The 18,838-nt window shown below is 43.1% G+C and overlaps 1 protein-coding gene across 1 annotated transcript in view; it reads left to right on the top strand.

Annotated features, from left to right (window-relative positions):
• Nucleotides 1-18,838, top strand: part of plce1 (phospholipase C, epsilon 1) — a 58,449-nt gene that overhangs the window by 7,210 nt on the left and 32,401 nt on the right. The window contains exons 4-5 of the mRNA XM_030097422.1: nt 14,009-14,193; nt 14,322-14,464. Of these exons, the coding sequence (XP_029953282.1) occupies nt 14,009-14,193; nt 14,322-14,464 (328 nt within the window). The remainder of the gene's footprint in view (nt 1-14,008; nt 14,194-14,321; nt 14,465-18,838) is intronic.

The raw sequence follows: 18,838 nt of genomic DNA, 5'->3' as shown, positions 1-18,838 counted from the left end.
GGACTAAGTGGCTCAAGTGACTTAATAAAATGACTATCAGACCCCTGCTCTGCACGCCGCGCTCGTTTAACCTTGTGTCTATCACTCCTATGTTCTCTCTGTGTGTGTTTTGCCTCTATAAAGGAATGTGCCGAGCCGGCCACTTTCGCACCCAGCTGGGTGTTATGGCTTAGCCAGAGATTACTCTGTGTGTGTGTGTCTGTGTGTGTGTTGAGACACACTCCAGTTTAGTCAGATGGCTGCTTGCATAAAAAGGAGGTAGGACGAGAAATATTTGTCATTCCTTTGTGAAGAGTACTACTTTTTACAAAGACAGCGACCTCAACGGTGTGACTGAAACGCAGCGAGACCCGACCGTCGCTTTTTAATCGACGTTTAACCGAATGGCAGCGCAGAACGCCACACGTGGACGCTGCGTTTGTGTTTCGCTCACACACTCACTAGGTTTGTTGGCTTTAGCGGAGTGACAGAAGGGTGTCAAAGCCACACACAGGTGTGTTTTGGCTCCCCTGGTTTCTAGTGTGTGCATGTGTGTGTGTGTGTGTGTGTGTGTGTGTGTGTGTTGGTGGCTGGCTCCGGCCTCTCGCAGCTCTGTGACGCTGCATTGCTCCAGCAGTGGGACTCAATCCCGACTGAGGGTGTGCTTAAATCGTGTCAAACTGGAGTCAAATCACGCAAACGGAGTGGTGAAATCTTTGTTTTATAGCCGTGCGTCAACCACTTCCAGATCAATATTACTCAGCGTGTCACGTGTTGGACCGTAACCTTGGGAATGCCTCATGATGTTGACTTTTAATCAAACGCGCCACATGAATTCTTCATTATGTCACATTAGCATCACAGACTTTTTGATAAATGTCAGGACTGTCATCCGAATAACTCCAGAACCGTGTGTTCCCCTGACCTCTCCCAGTTTCATCACCGCCATGCGACCGCTGCTCACAACCCTCCCGACGACATGGCTGCTACATGTGTCATGTCTTTCCCGAATTCCTCCAGCGACGCAACGGCATTTAAGCTATTAGACTTAATCCAAGAAACACCTCATATACTACTGCTGCGATTGGAAGTGTGTGTGTGTGTGTGTGTGTGTGTGTGTGTGTGGAAGTCAACCGGCAATGTTCCTGAAAACAAATCGAATGAGAGCATGGAGCAGTTATGGGTCGCGCCGTTATTGTCGAAGTGAAAGAATAAAACAATTGACGTTAAAAAATAGCCCGTCTCCTCCCCTTCCTCACACTTTAGCTCATAAATTGAGAGGTCAACCAGAGAGGATTTAGCCAAAATTAAACCTTTTAAGCCTGCAGGATGTGGAAGAGTCCTGATTGTAATCGTGGGTTTTGTTTTTGCGCGACAGCATTAAGAGGCACTGTAAAGCCTCCACCAGGAACACCTGAAACTGTGGTAGAACAGCCAGGAAGCGCCAGATGGGCCGTCTTATTTCTTCGTCAGTGTGTTTCATCAGTCCCAGACAAGGAGATTTTTAGCGCCTCAGTATGTTTACTCCTCTGCCTTTCTTTTTCCCATGAGATATCTCTTGCATGGTGGAAAGAGCCTGAAGGACTCCAGGCCATCCTCCAGTCATCCTCTGGCGCCATCTAGCGGGGGAGAATGGATTAAATTCCCAGATGAGCCAGCGTCACTCTGTTTAGGGGTGCTGAGACTCGCTGAGTCATGATTTGTATTTCATGAAAAACCAGATTATTTCGGCTTTAAAAACTGTCTCTCCCGTTGGTCTTTCATTAAGTAATTCCTTTGATTACCACATTACCATTCGTAATTACCTCTTAAAATCATTGTGACAACAGTAGAACGATTGAGAATTACTTTTGAAAACATATAGGTCTAAATAAGTCCTGTGTTTGTCTTGATGTTTCCTGTCTGTTGCTGGTCTGTGGTTTCAGTCTTCAGTCCTCTCATGCATATCCACCAGAGGGCAGCATGCTTTTTAAAATGAATAATCATGACTTTTTAAATGAATTATCCACAATAATCGTGTTACTGGATGAATTATATTTTGTAACAAAAGCTGGGCACAGTCATATTGAAAAAGAAAAGTCAGCCTTCATTACATCACTGTATTAATTTATATTGATCAGAGAGATTTCATGTCCTCTAAAGTCTGCTAATGTAATAAATGTTGTGTAATACATGAATCTGATCCCCTATTACGGGCTCAGCAGACCAATTTCATTAGCTGTGTGCTGATCAAAGAAATGCAAAGTGGAGACTGAGAGCGGGACAGCTGTTAGCTTTGTTCTGATGACCACTTTGATGTTAACTGGGCATGCAGCAGATTAATTCTTCCACTTGATTAATCTGATCTAGTAGGACACACTGCATTCAGTCAGACCATGTGGACTTTAAAAATCCTTATTATAGTACAAATTGTCCAAATCTTTTGTTTCCACTGTTCAATACACTGGGGGTGGGTCCTCCTCTTTACCCTAAATGTATATTTAGTTTGTTTTGCTAATAAATGCAGCTTGAATCTACCTTTCAAACGGACTGTTCTGATATATGTAACGATAAGAAGGTTTGTTTGCCGCACACTGAGCGACCACCAGCAAACTGAAACGCTCACTCTCCATTAACTTAATGATCCCCGAAGAGCTGAGCTTGACACTTAGCGTTCAACCATTAGGACGCCTCAGAGGTGATTTGGCCTCTGCAGGGGGCAGTATGGACCGGAGGATCCTGGAATAATTGAGAATTTTTAATTTTCTTAGAGACAATCGAGTCAGCCAGAATGTAATTGCGAGCTAATGTAGTGACAGATTTAAGCAATTCTGACTGTAATTGTGAAGGGCTCTGGAGCTTCAGCACGCTGCTGTTCTCGGTGTTTTCTAAGTGATACTGGAGACTGTATTGACACGTTTTCTTCTTGACGTAAAATCCCCGACTCTTTTGAAGGAATCGCATTCCTTCATGCTTTGCTAAATTTTTGCGTTTAAGGCTTTTAACGCCTCCTGAACTCGCACATTTCATTCCTCCACTGGAATTCACAGAGAGTTTCACTTTTATTCAAATAAATGGAAATCAGCTTTAATTGTTTCAAAGTTAAAGGGTTTCGATGGACAGTTTTTCCAGTTTGTTACAGTTTTTCAACCATCAAAACAGAGAGGCCTTATTTGAGTTTGTTGACATGCTGTTTTCTCATGGGACGGGCCCCTGGAGCAACGATCGATTGAAACCTTGTATACTAGTGTCTTCTCCGTCTTTCAGCGTTTCAAGTGCGCTTGCTGATAAAATCTCCCCTCTTCGGCTTGCCTCATAACCTAATATGGGGGTACCTCCATGTTGGGGCGAGGTTTCTGAGTCACGGTTGATGTCCTTGTTCTTTTTTCCAAACTTCCCATCCTTGTTTCTCCTCCTAAGATTCCCCTCCCGTGCTAGTTTTTTTTTTTTTTTTTTTTTTTTTTTTTTTTGTTGTTGTGGGGATCTCTCACACTCCCTCTCTTCCTCCATCTCTCTGGCGCTCTCTCTCTCATGCTCCCCGTCGCTCCAGCCTCCCCTCTCACTTCTCAGCGTGTACACAGACTCAAAGGGACGGGAGTTCGCTGCTTTTTCCTCCCTCGCTCTACAACACATCATCCCTTTTCTCTGCCACAGTAAGTAAATCGCTTACTCGGATTTCCAGCTCTCTCAGGGGGGGGAAAAAAAAAAAAAAAACTTTCAAACTTCCACATATTTTCATTCATTACGTTTCGGTGAGTGTTTGCAGCTATGCAGAGCTTTTGTGCAGATTGATCGGCAACGCTTAAGCCATCCATTAAGCTGAATGTCTGCAGGTTGTACTCAAGGACACTTTGAATTGGATTTTAATGTGTGTGTGTGGTAGAAAAACCTCTTTAACATAACAAGAGGAACTTTCGCTTGCATTAAAATGTAAAGCTTACAAGACGAAGGAACTCTGAGCAAACACGCTGGTGGTTGATTGACTTCAAATGGAAATTTCAAACATTTGCCAAGTGTTGAACTGAGGAAAGCCGCGAGAAGCTCGTCTGTAGCGAAACAGCAGTAGTAGTAACTTTCTTCTCATGTGAGTCACTAAAACTTTCAAGACCGTTTTCACTTTATTCCTCTGCATGTAAGCTGCAGGAGAAATTTATGTCCAGAACTTTTACGATCATTCATCAAGCTTATCTGGAGCTGTCCGAGCCGGGCCGGAGAGAGCGGCGGCCGGCCGTAGTATGTGACATCATGAGAACTGCAGGCGGGGGAGAGCGGCGGCGTGGAGCGGTCCCGCTGGGCGCTCTGGGTAATGGGTTCCAGGTTGTTTTGGCCCTCAAGCTGACCCCACTTCTTTTCTTTTTTTTTTCTCTCTTCATGACTCTCCCTTCAGTTCTTTCTCTTTTTTTCTCCTCTCGCTGCACTTCCACCTTCGTCCTTTTGTCTTTTATCTTTATTTGACCATTTGAAAACTGAAGTATGCACAGGGAGAACGTGCAAACTGCACAGAAATTCCTCTGGCCGGGGATATTCTCACTGTGTGGCGAGACGTCAACACCGCAAAGCAAAGAGTCACGAGGCTGTGGAAGGGCAGATTAGAAACATCAAGAAATTCAGTATCGAGTGTGAGACGCTTTGATATTTAGAGGAGCTGAGAGGGTTTTAATGGACTTTCAGCTCTGGAGATGGATCCTCCTCCCATATCCTGCTGTAATCTGCTGAATTGTTTTTTTTTTTTTTCTCCTTGCAACTTTCCTGTTTATAAATCTAAATGGCACATCAGTGAGGAAAATGTACTTGAGGAGTTTTTACAGAGGTGTTGATTCTCACAGCTACACTCATTTTCCTTGTTGTTGCATCATTACAGCACTTAGCTCTGCAGTTAGTCTACATCCGTGACCTCCTCTCTTCATTTCTCCACATTGTGCTGGCTGAGCTTCTCAGCTACTTAAAGCACTGCTGTGCTAATTGTTGCAGAAATACCTCTCGGCTCTCTAAGTCGCTGCTTTGTGGAAAGCTCTACTTGGTGCCTCTTTGTGCCAACAGATATTGATTTGCTTCTATAATGCTGTAAATAATAGCGGGGAAATCACGGGGATTGCTGTGGGTAGCTGATTTGCTACTTAACAGATTTGTCAGTGTGGTTCGCTTTAATAATGCCTTCAAAACCCAAACTGTGGAACGGAATTTTGACTTGGAATTTTTTATGATTTAGATTTCTGTCTCTATTGAAGGGACATTGAATATTAATAAATAAATTCGTGAATGCAGGATTATAACCACAGCTAATTTCCACAAACACATTTAATGCACTACAAAAACAATAAAAGTGCAAAGCACTGAGGTGCATCACATTAGGAAGGACTATAGCCAGACTCAGTAACTCTTTTTTTTATGAGGACAGTCACAAGTAATTAAACCAGATCTTATATGATACTTTAAATATAAGCAGGCATACCTTCATGTGCCACGGTAAATACTGAATAAAGACACCGATAAAGAGAAGCGTTGTTGAATATATTGCACACCTCAAACTGCACTCATAAAAAAGATAAAACACATGGAGTATATACACAGATTCTAATTAAGATTTAGCTGCCTGAACTCCTCCAGTCCTTTCCTGTAAGAGTGTGTTAATGTTGCTCTTTTTCTTCTTGCTCTGAAAGGAGTCATTGATCCCTGCTTGCAGCCACAAGCTGGTGATGTATCAATCAGGTTTCTTGTTTTTATTTCCGCTGCCCGTCTCATCCGGAACACTGCAGCCGTGGAGTTTTTTTTTTTTTTTTTAATCGATAACATCGTTTTCTTGCATGTGCTCATCATTCTTTTTTTTTGTTTTTTTTTTGTCCTGTGCACATGTGAAGTGCACAGGACGATGCTGTGAGCTTGTTAAAGGTGTGAGGCGCTGCTCCGGAGGAGGCCCGACTCCTAGATCCTGGCTGAAACGGCTCCCTGTGAAATTCAACAGGGGATTATGATTCAAGCTGCCCCGGGCTTCGCTCTCCATTTCCTCTGTGATGTTCCCCTGTGTTTTCCTGTCTTTACCTCCCCTCTTGTCTTTCCGGTCGGCACGCTCCTTTTTCATATCCTCTCTTTTCTCTAAACCTTCATTTTTCGTCTCCTATTCCACTCCATCCTCGGTTTCCTCTCTTCGGTCGTCTCCTGCGTTCTGTTAAACCTCCTGTTTTGACAATCCTTGTTGACCTCTTTCAGAGTTGTTTCTCCTTCTCTCCTTTCAACATTTTTGTTGAGAAATGAGTTCATGTGATTGGAAACTGCTTTTGCTGTCCGGTGCTATACAGCTTTATAAAACAGGCATACAAGAAAATACAGTAGATACCTGGATTTATTATTCTCTGTGGGTTCCTGAAGGACTGTCTCTTCTGTTGATGCTTATGTTTACACATCGGTATATAAGAGCTGGACGTACAGTCACAGCAGAGGGGCTTCAGACTGAAAAGTGGCCAAAATTACATGTTTTTTTTTTTTTTTTGTTATGACAGTCTGAACAGGTCATGAAATCCAGGCCACTTTCTGTGTCCCTGAATGCGACATGGACGTGTTTTTTCAAAGCGGCCTCAGCTTGAACAGTCGCGTCCCATTTCAGGTGTGACAAAACCTCCTGTACAGAGGAGCAGCCGCTGCTCCACAAAATGTCACCATTAAAAAAAGTCTTTCTAAATCTTCTTTGTTGCCTCCGATTGCGCAACGTATTCAAAGCCGATACACACATGTAACATTCGGGTTTACCTGTGTGAACACAACGTGCAGCATTCTTCTGAAAGAAATAATTTTCTTTTTGGTTCCATTGTTGCTGCTTTGTTTAGATGCACATGGAAATACATGGATTTTCTGTTCATGAGACTCACTTTTCATTGTATTACTAAAAGCGGTTTACTTTTGTTTCTAAAGTTTTGTTTAATTTCCACCAATTACAGAAATTATAGACTTTTTTCATAGTTAAACCTGAAATATTTTAGATCAAAATCAGCCATTAATTTATTGCTATTTGATCCTGTTGTGACATTTTAAAACAGGAATTTGTTTTTAAGCACAATAACTATTTAGCTTTACTTGCACATTTTTAATAATAAAATTACTTTCAATCAGATTATGAGCTCAGTAATAGGAGAGAGCCTCTCAAGTGTTTCTGTGTTTATATAAGCCACAGTATAGACTGCACTGTTTTATTCAAAGCAGATACTCAGACATGGGGATTCTCCAGTCTAAACACTTCTTGCACCGTCTGAGGAGCAGAGTGTGTGGATGCAGACCACCTACACACACGAGCCAATATACACTTTGATAAAACTTTGTTCGAAACGTGCATAAGTGATACACAGATGAGTCTATGGATGCACATGTATACACAGCCTGTAATAAACACATAAGAAGCATAAATCCAGAAGGTGTATCTGTGCAAATATTGGAGCAGTGAAAGAAAAACCTTCACTGCACACTGATGTCAGTGGCCACACAGTCAAAAACAACTTCTGTGAACTGTGTGTGACTGAAGGAAAGAATAATTTCCCCTATACATCATCCATTTCTCCATCTGTCTTCTATACCTTTCCTTTTTTTTAACATACAAACTCAGATGCACAGAAAAACCCTTGATAGATTCGTCTGAAGCGTATTTCGATTGCAAGTTTAACACAGCTACTCCCTCAAGCGAAATTGAAGAAAACAAAGCTTATCTCTGCAGGATAGCAGCTAAAACAAACTTTGGAATCTCTTATGCACTCCTTAAAGAAGTCTGGGGCTTTTTTAAATCAGCCTCTCTCCCCTATTGATAGCAAAATCTGAAAGAAATGAGTGATTTGAATGCAAAGCAGCCTAAAAATCTGCAAAACGCCTAAACTGACCAAACAAAAGTGAGCATTTAAAGCATATAAATGAAAATTGTTTTGCAGGTTCCTCCTCAGAAAAAAAGCAAGCAAATGTAGGAAACTTGTCCAAAGGTGTTCACAGTTCTGGATCCACTGTGCAGAACGTTCCTCGTGAACTTGCGACACATGCACACGCACACACAGCTGAGCTGGGCCCTCGGCCGGCAGTGACACAGTCCAGGCTCCGGGGCCAGGGAAGCAAACATTACCTTGTGGAGACAGCAGTGACAGAAAAGGTTTGAACAGAACAGGACGGTGCTGAGAAGTCGTCCGTTTCTTTCTGATGCAAACCAGGATTGGGAAATGCCTGAGATCAAGCCGGCGGCGTGCTGCTGCTGCTGCGCGCTCGCAAATAAATCGGCGCCGGCGATTGCCAAGTGAGAAGCACACTTAAAGAAATCAGTCATGTGTTGGGGATGACCGATGTATGGCGGGCATGTTTGGGAGTGCTTGGTTTATTCTACTTGGATTTGGTTTACACTCTCCAGGATGGGTGGAGTTACGAGTGTCTGCAGGCTGCTGAGATATCGGAGCTGTTAAGTACGCCTGGCTCCTTTTCTTCTGAGTTTTCAAACGGACTCCAGCCAGCTGATTTGAGGGGCAGGGTGCATATTTCTTTTACTTCTCTCAGACAGCTTTGTTGGCTTCATTTTCACTGTATTAGAGCAAAGACACAAGTAGTCCGGAGGATTTTAGGCCTGTGGGGCTTTCTCAGACATAAATCTCTTGGTGAGTTGCAGTGTTTCAGCCACGAAGTAGTGGGGAGATGCAGCTCAGTGTGACCTGTTATATAATGCTTTTTCAAATCTCTTTGTTGTTGCAATTCAAAAGGAAATGCTGCTGAGGTATTGACTTTCACCTGTAAAAGTGATCCTAGGTGATGTTATTCGCATGCTAGGTTCAGTTTAGGCAAAGCAAGACAACTTTGTTTATAGAAACCAGTCAAAAATCAGGAAATCATCACACACACAAACGCACAAACACACATCGTCTCAACCAAGCTTGGTAGAAGCATCCGAAATCTCCTGCAGCAGGAATGAGAGAGGGATTGCTCATGATCGCTCATTAATTACTCACTGCTTAAACTTTTAGTTGTTTATTTTTTCTTGTGACGATTGATTGCCCAGTTAGATTTCCCCCAAAAAATAATTAATAACTTGCAGTTTTTTTGCAACCCCTGCGTTAAAAAACCAAAATAAATTGCTGCGGCAGCGGTGCATCAGAGCCACTTCATAGAAATTAAAACGAACCAACCAGATGATTACGGCGCATTGACTTGCTTTAGTTTAGTTTTGCTGTTGCCGTTCCTTCCTAAACTTTCAGATATACATATAAACTTAATCCAAGTGCAACACCCAACCCTAAACAAGACAGGATTACAAAGTTGAATGAAATCATCTTGGACAAATCTTCACTGTTCCTCTGTAAGGATGATGGGAGTCTAGCTAGTTTCAGTTCAAGGGGCCACATGCAGCCTCTTTCATTGGGCTGGAGCAGTAAAATGTCAATATCGAATACCTAAATACAACTTAACGTTTTTGATTTGCGTCAGTTCATCCCCTATTTGTAATTTTTTTCTTGTGCAGTCCCGTCCCGCAGGATACAGAGGTGAACCAGTTTAGGCCTGTGAACTCTGTTTGATGTCAAATCGATGCACCATTTTGCCAGTTATAGAAAAAAATGGTTTCAGTTTTATTTCTCTTTTGAGGGCAAATAAAGTAGTTCACATGCCTCCTGTTTTCACTCTTAGTCACAATGATTTTTTTTGCCATTCTTAAACATGCATGTTTGCCGTTGAACCTCCTGAGTTGTAAGTTAGAAACCTCTGGAAAATGTAAGTGAGGGAAGGGTTAAAGTGAGCGAGTCTGGACCAGAATAACAGACTGACCCCTGCTAACCTCAGCTAACCTCCACCCTCCAGGATGTTTCTAAAAGTAGCCAAAAAAGACGCAGTTCTGTTCCTCGACTGTCGGCTTCGTGGGAGAGTACTTGTGAGGGGGCGGGCGGGGTGATGTTACAGGGATGTGCCTAATCCCATGCGAGCTCTTACAGCGTCTTTAATTGTATGATGCAATTACCAGATTGAGCTCCGTGGCTTTATGTGCGTACATGGCTGCAGATGTATCTGCCGGCGAGCGCGCGTCTACGTATACATAAGAGAAAGTGGTTGTGACTGCGGGGTCACGGTGTCAGTGTGGGAATATGTGGCTGTGTGTGGCTGGCCGGGGACATCAAAGCGAAGACTTGAAGATGTGGGTGGTTGGATTTCAGGGAGGCGGCGTGAGCCCCTCTCCCCTGTCCTCCTTTCTCATGCATGCTCCGTGCGTTGGCTACATAACTGCACAGGCATGACTCACAATGCGCTCGCATGTCCCGACGCTTGGCGTGCGTACGGATACGGGCGTCCTTGTGTGTGTGAGCATTCCAGCTCAAAGTTCAGTGGTCTGCGCGGTGCCCCCCCCACCCCGTGGCCCTTGCTAATCCGCTCCCAGAATGGGCTGTTGCCAGGCAGAGAAATTACCCAACAGGGCGCTAATCGGAGCTTAATGGTAAACTCAGTCATAACTGTAGGTCACGCCGAGTGATCGGATGTCAAATTAAGGCAATATGTCATCATAACTATCAAGTGTCTTAATTATTATTGTGGACTCCGAAGAGACTTTATGAGACGCTCGTCACGTCCGCACAGGACAGTCCCATCAAGAATACCATCCTGCTGTGGTTGAAATTAACGGTAAGAAATTATATTGCTCCGAGAGGAAGGTTGAATTTCTAAACTAGAACTCTCATCTTCTCTTTGCTAATGTTTTGGCTTTATTTAGATTAATTTTGGAATATTATATCGTGTGAGATATTGGCTTAAAACTTAAAGTAGAAGTAATGAATTTGAATTATTATTCTCCACGATATTGTCTTTAGTAGATTTAAAGGTCTGTGGTAACTAAGACTCACTCATGAGCCTATTTTACCAAGTTAATCATTCATATTAAGGGAGTATCTGCTGAACTGCATAAAGTATGAAGCACAGGGGTGTGAGGACACAAAACCAAACATAAACATGTTTTTGGTCCCCATGATATTTACAGTTTTAGAAGTTCACATTTCCCATTTGACTGCTTTTGAATGACAAGAACCAAAATATGGATGAAATAAAGTATGTTAGAGGGAGAAAACAATCAAAAAAACATGTTTCTTCAAACAGAAAATCATTTTCACTGATGGTGAGAGGACGTGTTGTAAAATAATGCTCCCATGACTGAACCTTTATTCTACCTTGACACTGATGTGATGCCCGTAATATATTACAGAATGCATTTAGTTTTACATTCATTTGAGCTGAGTTAGTGCAGCTGCCTACAGTAATTACAGTTTCCCTATACTGAGCTTAGGCCATCAGCATTTCCTGAACACACACAGCGTAACATGAGATCCAGTCCTGTTTACGGCGTAACTGCAGTTCTTCCCAGTGGGCTGAGCGGCACTGTCACTACTTCTCTGATACACCATGAAGAAGAACATGTTTTGATACGAGACGACCTGCACCTAAATATATAACCCAGCTAAAATACAGTTATTGATCTGCTGCCAGTGTGAAACAAGGGGTTACGTTCTGCTTCTTTGTGATAGTGCAAACTCTTTTTTTTACTTCACAGAATTTTGAAGAACTAAAAGAATTTGTGCCTGTGTGTCAGTTTTCTGCTCGGCAACAGCGAAAACACCACACAGAGTAGTGTGTGTGTGTGTTTTCTGATCTCGACTGAGAGATTGTGCCTCTGACCATGTGCTTGTCTTCAGTTTCAAAATGAGCTTGTGTTTGTTTGTGTGTGTGTGTGTGTTGATGGACAGCTGCTTGTGTTGATCAAAGGCAGCTCCACATTCTCTGAGTTCGGCTCACTTCTGCACGCTGACATGCATGAAAACGGGTAAATTATCAAATGAAATCCTATCAAGTCTTTTAAGACAAATCGAATGAACAAACCCTGAATGTTTTCCACCAAACGCACTCTGATCAGCCATAACATTAAGACCACATGTGTAATACTGTCGAGGCCCAAACAGTCCTGTCTGGTCGAAGTGTGGAGCACACTGGACCTCTGAAGGTGTGCTGTGGTATCTGACGCCAGTATGTGAGCCGCACATCCTTTAGGTCCTATAAAATGCAAGGCGGGCCTTTCAAAGGTTCACATTCATCAATCAGCCCGCCAGTGACCACACAAGTTCAAGATTTATTTATCTTTCCCCGAATGCCTACTTTATAGGTATTCAGTCTTAGGAAAGTAGTTAGACTTTCTCATTTCTTCAGCTTCTAACACATAAACCATGTTGAACCTGATCTGGATCACTGCTGGTTGTCTAAATAACCCCTAAAATCAGAAAATGAGACCACTGCTTTCATCAGAAAAGTTAATATAATTGTAAGTGGCTTAATTTTTCTGGGCAAGACTCGATACAGAAAAACCATCCAATGACTGAAAGTAGGTGTAAGAAGCCGTTCCAGTTTACATTTCTCTGTCATTTGGCCAATTAGCTGGCTGAATATATCTGCGCTCCACATGGTTCCTAGCAGTAAATATGAACTCCGCTATGTGTTTGTTGGAGTTCTTCTCATTTCATTTGGTTGTTGCTTTGATACTCTGCTGTCAAGTCTTCAGACAATGTTTAAGTATCACAAATACTTCTGTCTGGCTGGGAAACCAAGAATCTCATCTAATTAACTAGAAATATAATCCGCATTCAGGACAGATGATGAGAAAGCTCGAGTGGCATTTCCTTCATCTCTCTTGAATAGAATATATGCAGTGAATGTCATAGACTTTATAGACAGACACCCGAGATGCTAGTGGAGAGAAAAGCTTTGTAACAAGATGCTGGACAGTGACTGTTCCCGATAAGAACAGAAATAAGTCCAAGTCCATGTGGAGCCTTGATTGACTGTCTTGCTCTTCAGCGCTGCCGATGCCAGATACCGTATCCCGCCTCCTGATCCTTCTTCCGGTAGTGTAGAGGAGATTCCTGCACCGGCGGCAGTCCACCCTCGCTCTCTCTCAGCCGGACTCGCTCACTGCTTAAACGTGCCGGCTGGTATGCCTCCTCTCCCCCGGGGAGGGCCCAGATCTGACAACAGCCAGGCCAACACCCCATGCAGGAAGCCCTTCCCATTAAGACAACTCGTTGACCATGCACTACGATACGCTTTGTGTGCGTTGACAACGATGTCCGAGCAGATCAGTCATAATTTAATCCTCTCTTGACATTTCTAAAGGTTAATTATATGTTCTCGTGTGTCCGATATGAAAAGGTTGAGGGATAAAAAGTCACATTTTTTTTGCCTTCCCCTGGCACCACAGCAGCACAGATAGACGCTGCTGATTAAATCCGGACAGAATTCCCTCATTAAACTTGCATTGTACTCTTTCTGCACTTTGTCACCACTATTGATTTTGTCCAATTTTGTGATATCCACCTCCAAGCTGCAGGCATAAGTGCCCACTTATCATGCTGCAAAGCGTTGCCTTAATGGCTCCTCTCTGAAATCCGTGCCAAAAGAGCTAGTCTCCAGGGTCATTCAAGGACAGAGGAAAAGCCCATCGTTTTAGATAAGTGTTTCCTTCCATGTGAGCTGGATTTCAAGTGCGAATAAAAGAGTTGGAGGTTTTTTTTTTCTCTAAGGTCAGCATTTTTGCTGGGTTAAAACTTCTTATTGATTCCTCTCTTTTCTCCCGTCACTCCTGTCTGTGACCTCCCTCGCTCTTTTCTCTCTCCTCCTATCATTCACTGTCTGTCTCCGACCGTCTGGTTCGGTCTCTCACCTTTTCTCCTGTTTTCTGCCTCAGCAGCATTTCCGCCTGTGAATGCTTTTCATCTCACACTTGGGTTTCTGTCTTTTTCAAGAGGAAATTGCCTCCGAGAACAACCACAGGTGCTGATAACAGTGACTGAGATTTTAATGTTGTTTAACAGACTGAGAGCTGAGCAAGCCACCGGGCAAAGTGGATTTTGGTTCATTTCAGTGTTGTGTAATAACATTAATACAGATGAGTTGCTCTTTATTCAATTTGGTGTTTTTTTTTTTTTTTTAGTCTACCTGGAAGTTGTGTTTTGCTCTTGGTTTGCAGTGACTGACATATTCTCTGATTTTTTTTTTTTTTCTTTCTCTAAACACACAGGTTGATAACTATGTGCAGGACAGAGCAGAGCTCAGCCTGATCCATCCTGCCAAAAAGCTCCTGTTGTCCAGTCCTGGATGTGTGGGTCTCAGGGAGCCACCCCACTCATGGTGTGTTGTCAGGTCGGGTCCAGCCAGACCTGATCTGAGCCCCTGCTGCCACCACCATCCTTCAGATCCACCCAGGTTGGGCAGAATTCTTATTCCACATTATTTTCACTCATGTTCACTCACGTCTTGGACAGTCTGTTGCTTCCTCCTGGCCTCGACGTGAGCGATTCAGACCATATTTGTGGACCCTTATTTTGCCGTAGGTTTTATCGAGTGTGTGGCCAGAGGACATCGGTTTGTTCCCTGCTAACCGGAGCGCTACTCGAGGCCACGACTGCCCTGGGAGCCCGCTCCGCTCTGCCCTTCCCTTTGCCTCAGTGCCCCAACGGCCACGGCGTGCTGAAAGGTGAGTCTTGTCCTGCAGCTCAGATTATAACTTAAACTGCAGGAGGAAACTAAAATATTAGTCCAGTGAAGTCGATACAGTCTTGATTGAAGTATTCACCCGCACCGAAATGGAGATTTAGATTTGGGACGATGCAGTTGTTTTTTTCTTTATTGCACGTAGCGGGAATGTTGTGTTCCATCAGTGCGCCGCAATAAAAGCCGGTGTGATAATGAGCTGGTAAATCTGCTCTGAAGGTAGTGAATAGAGGGTTATGAATTGGTTGAAAAGTGAAAGAAACACTTCAGGAGTTCTCATTATTCTCCTGCGGTCTGCCGCTCTATTCTTTCGTTTCCTCTTTGCTGTTTTCCCACATGGTTCCTTATCCGCAGCAGGATCTGGGTCGATTAGGGCCTGTGGTTGATCCCACTGGCTGTCTGTCTCACTCTTTCTTCTCTCAGTCTCTCTCTCTCTCTCTCTCTCTCCCTCCTTCTCCTCCATTCTGCTCTCTCAGTAGTGCGTTGGGACCAACACACAGAAACGCTATATTTTTATGCTTTATTGGAACAGCGTATCAGCTTAGATTCCTGCAGATTACCATTTGCCTGATCCTGAGCCTTGAACTTAAAGTGACCCTGACGACAGCCTGACTACAAAACACACATTCACTTCAGAATATATTGATTTCTCTGATGGGGACTTTCGGTTTTGTCTCCATGGTGACATGAGTCCTCATGAGTCAGAATCAAGGTACCTGCCTGTTAGCAACAAGGAAGTGAGCATGCATGTGCACACACACCCGTAGGTACGCACACACACACACACACTGCAGATTTACGATAGACTCCATTCTAAACTGCATGTTAAATGAGCGTATTCCTGCTTCTGCAGTGAAAAACTCAGAAAGGACATGTTTTCATAGATTATCCGCCCGGTTGTCTTTTACCGTACGCAAACATTCACACACTGCTTATTTCTCCTTTTTGTTTTACTTTCTTTATGTATTAGATTAGAGCGCAGGCAAAGCTTTCAAATATTTTATGAGATTAAGATAAAAAAATGTGGAAAAACAGATTTCACTGTGGATATCCCACATATTTTTTCTCTCTCGCTTTCTTTCTAAACCTCACTTTATGAGTTTCGAACCAGCAGTTTGGTTGTAGGACAGTTGCTCAACTGCTGACTGTCCACCTTCTCTACAACCACGTTATATATGAGTTGAACGTAAGCCGATTCTGACATTAATTTCACCTGGCTGCAGGCCAGCGGACAGGCCGTCTCTGTTAAGATAAGGAGCCACCCGCTCACAAGCACACACACACATGAGCGCACACACTTTCATTTAGGTATTTCCTTTACTTTGACTCCCTATATTATCAATTTTGTTATTAGGGATGTTTTGTTTTTTTTTCTCGCATGTCTTACGAGCTTTGGAGGCTGCATAGAGACTCGATCCCACACGCTCTGGGTGCATATCTTCAACATGACACTGCGCTGTTGTAATCGGTGTTGCAGGAAACAGAATTGAAGCAGACACGCGCACATAACAGCTCAGAGAACTTGGCAGGACGAGGCTTTGATAGCACGAAAGGTTCCCCGTTGGATTTTGAACCGAAGCAGCGCCGTTACTGAGCTGTATGCATGACAATGGCTTTGTTGGATTCAGACCCAAAGCTGCATTTTTTCGTGTTTTTTCGAGAGTCGTACATCTCATCTCTCATTCATTTCTAATTTCTTCAAGCCTGGAAACCACCTGTGACTGATTTGATGTTCAGTGCGCCACAGAGCAGATTGTATCACCGGAGAGGAACATGATTCCTAAGCAACATGTACGTGGAAGAGTTTCAACTTTTTCTCCGGTTTAATTTATGAGAAGTGTGGCATAAAGGTGCGGGGCTAAAGGTCTCCAATCATTTGAGAAAGTCTAATTTGTGTGGAGCGAAGTCGCGGGGTCAAAGTAATTATCTGATGTCATGCGGGACATGTCATTATCCTGAAGCTGAGGCAACCCCCGGCTTGAGTTTCAAACTTGGAAAGTGTCGGTCTCTTATTGCTTTCTTCCCATTTTTGGTATTGTTCCTCTCTCTCTTCGGTGTTTCAGAGTAACAACTCACTTCTTATCTCTCGGACATCTGCATAAAAATCAAGACTTCTGCTCACAACAAACATGCTCAATCTCCAGTCCCAATTAATATTTTTCATCTCAGAGGAAACATATAGCAACTACTGAATAAATACAATTAAATTAATAGATCAAGGTAGTTTTGCTTAAAGTTTGAGTGACTGGCTTTGAGATATTCATTAGGCTATAGAAACACTGTTCACTTTCTCTCAGAGGAGAAACCCTGTTTAAATAATTCCTCCTGAACATATCGCCTCTAAAGGCTTCTGGAACGTCTCGATTTTGATTTTTTTTTTTTCCTTTCACTTTTGTCGTCATCCTGAAGTAAAGACGCCAGTCTTACAGAGGAAAAACAGAGAATAAGACTTGCTCACATCCGTGCTCTTATTACTTTATGATCGGGCTCTGGGTCTCTTTAATGTCAGAGCTGTAGGTTAGGTAACAGCTCTTTTTTTTTCTTTTTTTTAAGACCCAGTGTTCATGTAAAGTTCCGACTCTGTTCTTCTGATCACTGTACTGCTGTGTCATTTGTAAGTTGCAGTGAATTAGAGCCACCGTTGATTTTCCACAGTTTTTCTTTTTCAGGATGCATTTTTTTGAGAAATGTGATTTTTTTGTATTTATTTTTTGACCAAAAAATACAGTACTCTTTTTAATGAAAATGGATCCCAGCATTCATCGACATTAACTTGTTATGTTCAGATTTCCAGCTTTAAAAAAAACAAAAAAATCAAAGCAAACGAAAACATATAAAATAGCATGCGCATTGTCAGAGTTTATAGGTGTGGATCAAGCTTTGCACTGTACACAATGTATGTTTTCATAGCAGTAAATGGAAGTACATATGAAGAACTGCATGTTTGGCCTTGTCCTTTTTTCATTTAGGCGTTCTGGGAATCACTGATGCTGTGGCATTGACGAGATAGCAGAGCTGCAACACAGGGTTTGATGCTCTTGACAATTTCAAAAATGAGGAGTACATAGCTGCCTGACTAGCCTTGGTGTATTCTGTCCACTTTCTTTGAAAAGGTGCGCGATGCAGTGCTTTCCTAAGCCTTCTTCACATGCCATCAATACCACAGTACCTTCAGCGCTTTGTGTTGCTTCCTCCGATGTCTATGAACGACTGATAAGTTTTCTGTGGCATCGGTCTTGACTTTCAAAAGGCAGGTCAGGCGGTACAATTCCAAGATGATAAGTTATATTTTACAGCCGGAGCTGGCACGTGCCTCTGTAAGGGCACACCGCAGACATCCTACAAAGACGAACACCGTGATGGAAAAAACATGCAGCCAGGCACATGCCGGCCGGGGTTAAGCTGGTATTTGAATGCAGCAGTGAAGACACCAGGAAACAGAGACTGTAAATCATTGCTGAATATGGTGGTGATTGGAAACGGTTGTTTATACTTCGTGGAGTGTGACTCCTGCACAGTCTGTCAGTTGGTTTCAGGCAGAGTTTGATTTGCTGGGTGTTTTGAAGGGACATACCCCATTCACAGCTGAATTTGTTTTTTATTGTGGGGGCATTAAAAGTTATCCTCTTTTCCTTTGTGATTGAAACTATTTGCCCAACAGACTGGATAAAACAGATAAAAGCATATTTTTAAAATCCATTTTCTATATTTGCAAAAGATATCTACTCACTGCCTGCTTTTCAGTGATTTTTAAACCTAAGCTCTGCACTCAGTCCAGCTGTAGTCAGAGGACGCCAGGATCCACACTAAGCCTGTAGGATAGTAAAACACTGACATAAATATGGTGATGTGTAGAGTAGATATTGTGTGATGTTCTGACATTTAAACAGCACCTGCATCTCTGCCCTCTTTCCTCCCGAAGCTCACGCAGCCTCGCAAATTCCCCCGAAGACCACCGGGATTTGGCCGTATTTATGTCAGCTCTAAGTAGGGGGGTCGTTTTCAGGAATTTACTTGAGATCATTTCCTTTATAGCACAATTTACTGAGCGGTGCTACCGAAGAGGAAAGAGCCCAGCGCAGCTACAGGCCGCCGCCACTCTCGCTGAGCACCGCCGTTTCTTTCTTTCTCCTCTCTTCCTCCCGCTCTTTATTGTGCATTGTGTTGCGGGCAAGCGTTTCGGACTCACTGACAGAAAACGTGGTGGGGAATCAGCGTGGAGGGAATTCTCAAGGATTGCTCGAACGCGTATTGTTTGCATGGCCATTATTGCTAAATATACTCATCTGAGCGAGTACAAACACAAAAATCACACAGCGCAGCTCTCACTGTTGATATACAGTTTATACACATCACC

Source organism: Salarias fasciatus, chromosome 8 (assembly GCF_902148845.1).
Source record: "Salarias fasciatus chromosome 8, fSalaFa1.1, whole genome shotgun sequence".
Lineage (NCBI taxonomy): Eukaryota > Metazoa > Chordata > Actinopteri > Blenniiformes > Blenniidae > Salarias > Salarias fasciatus.
Note: the sequence above shows the minus strand (reverse complement) of the source record. Positions and strands in the feature narration are given on the sequence as shown.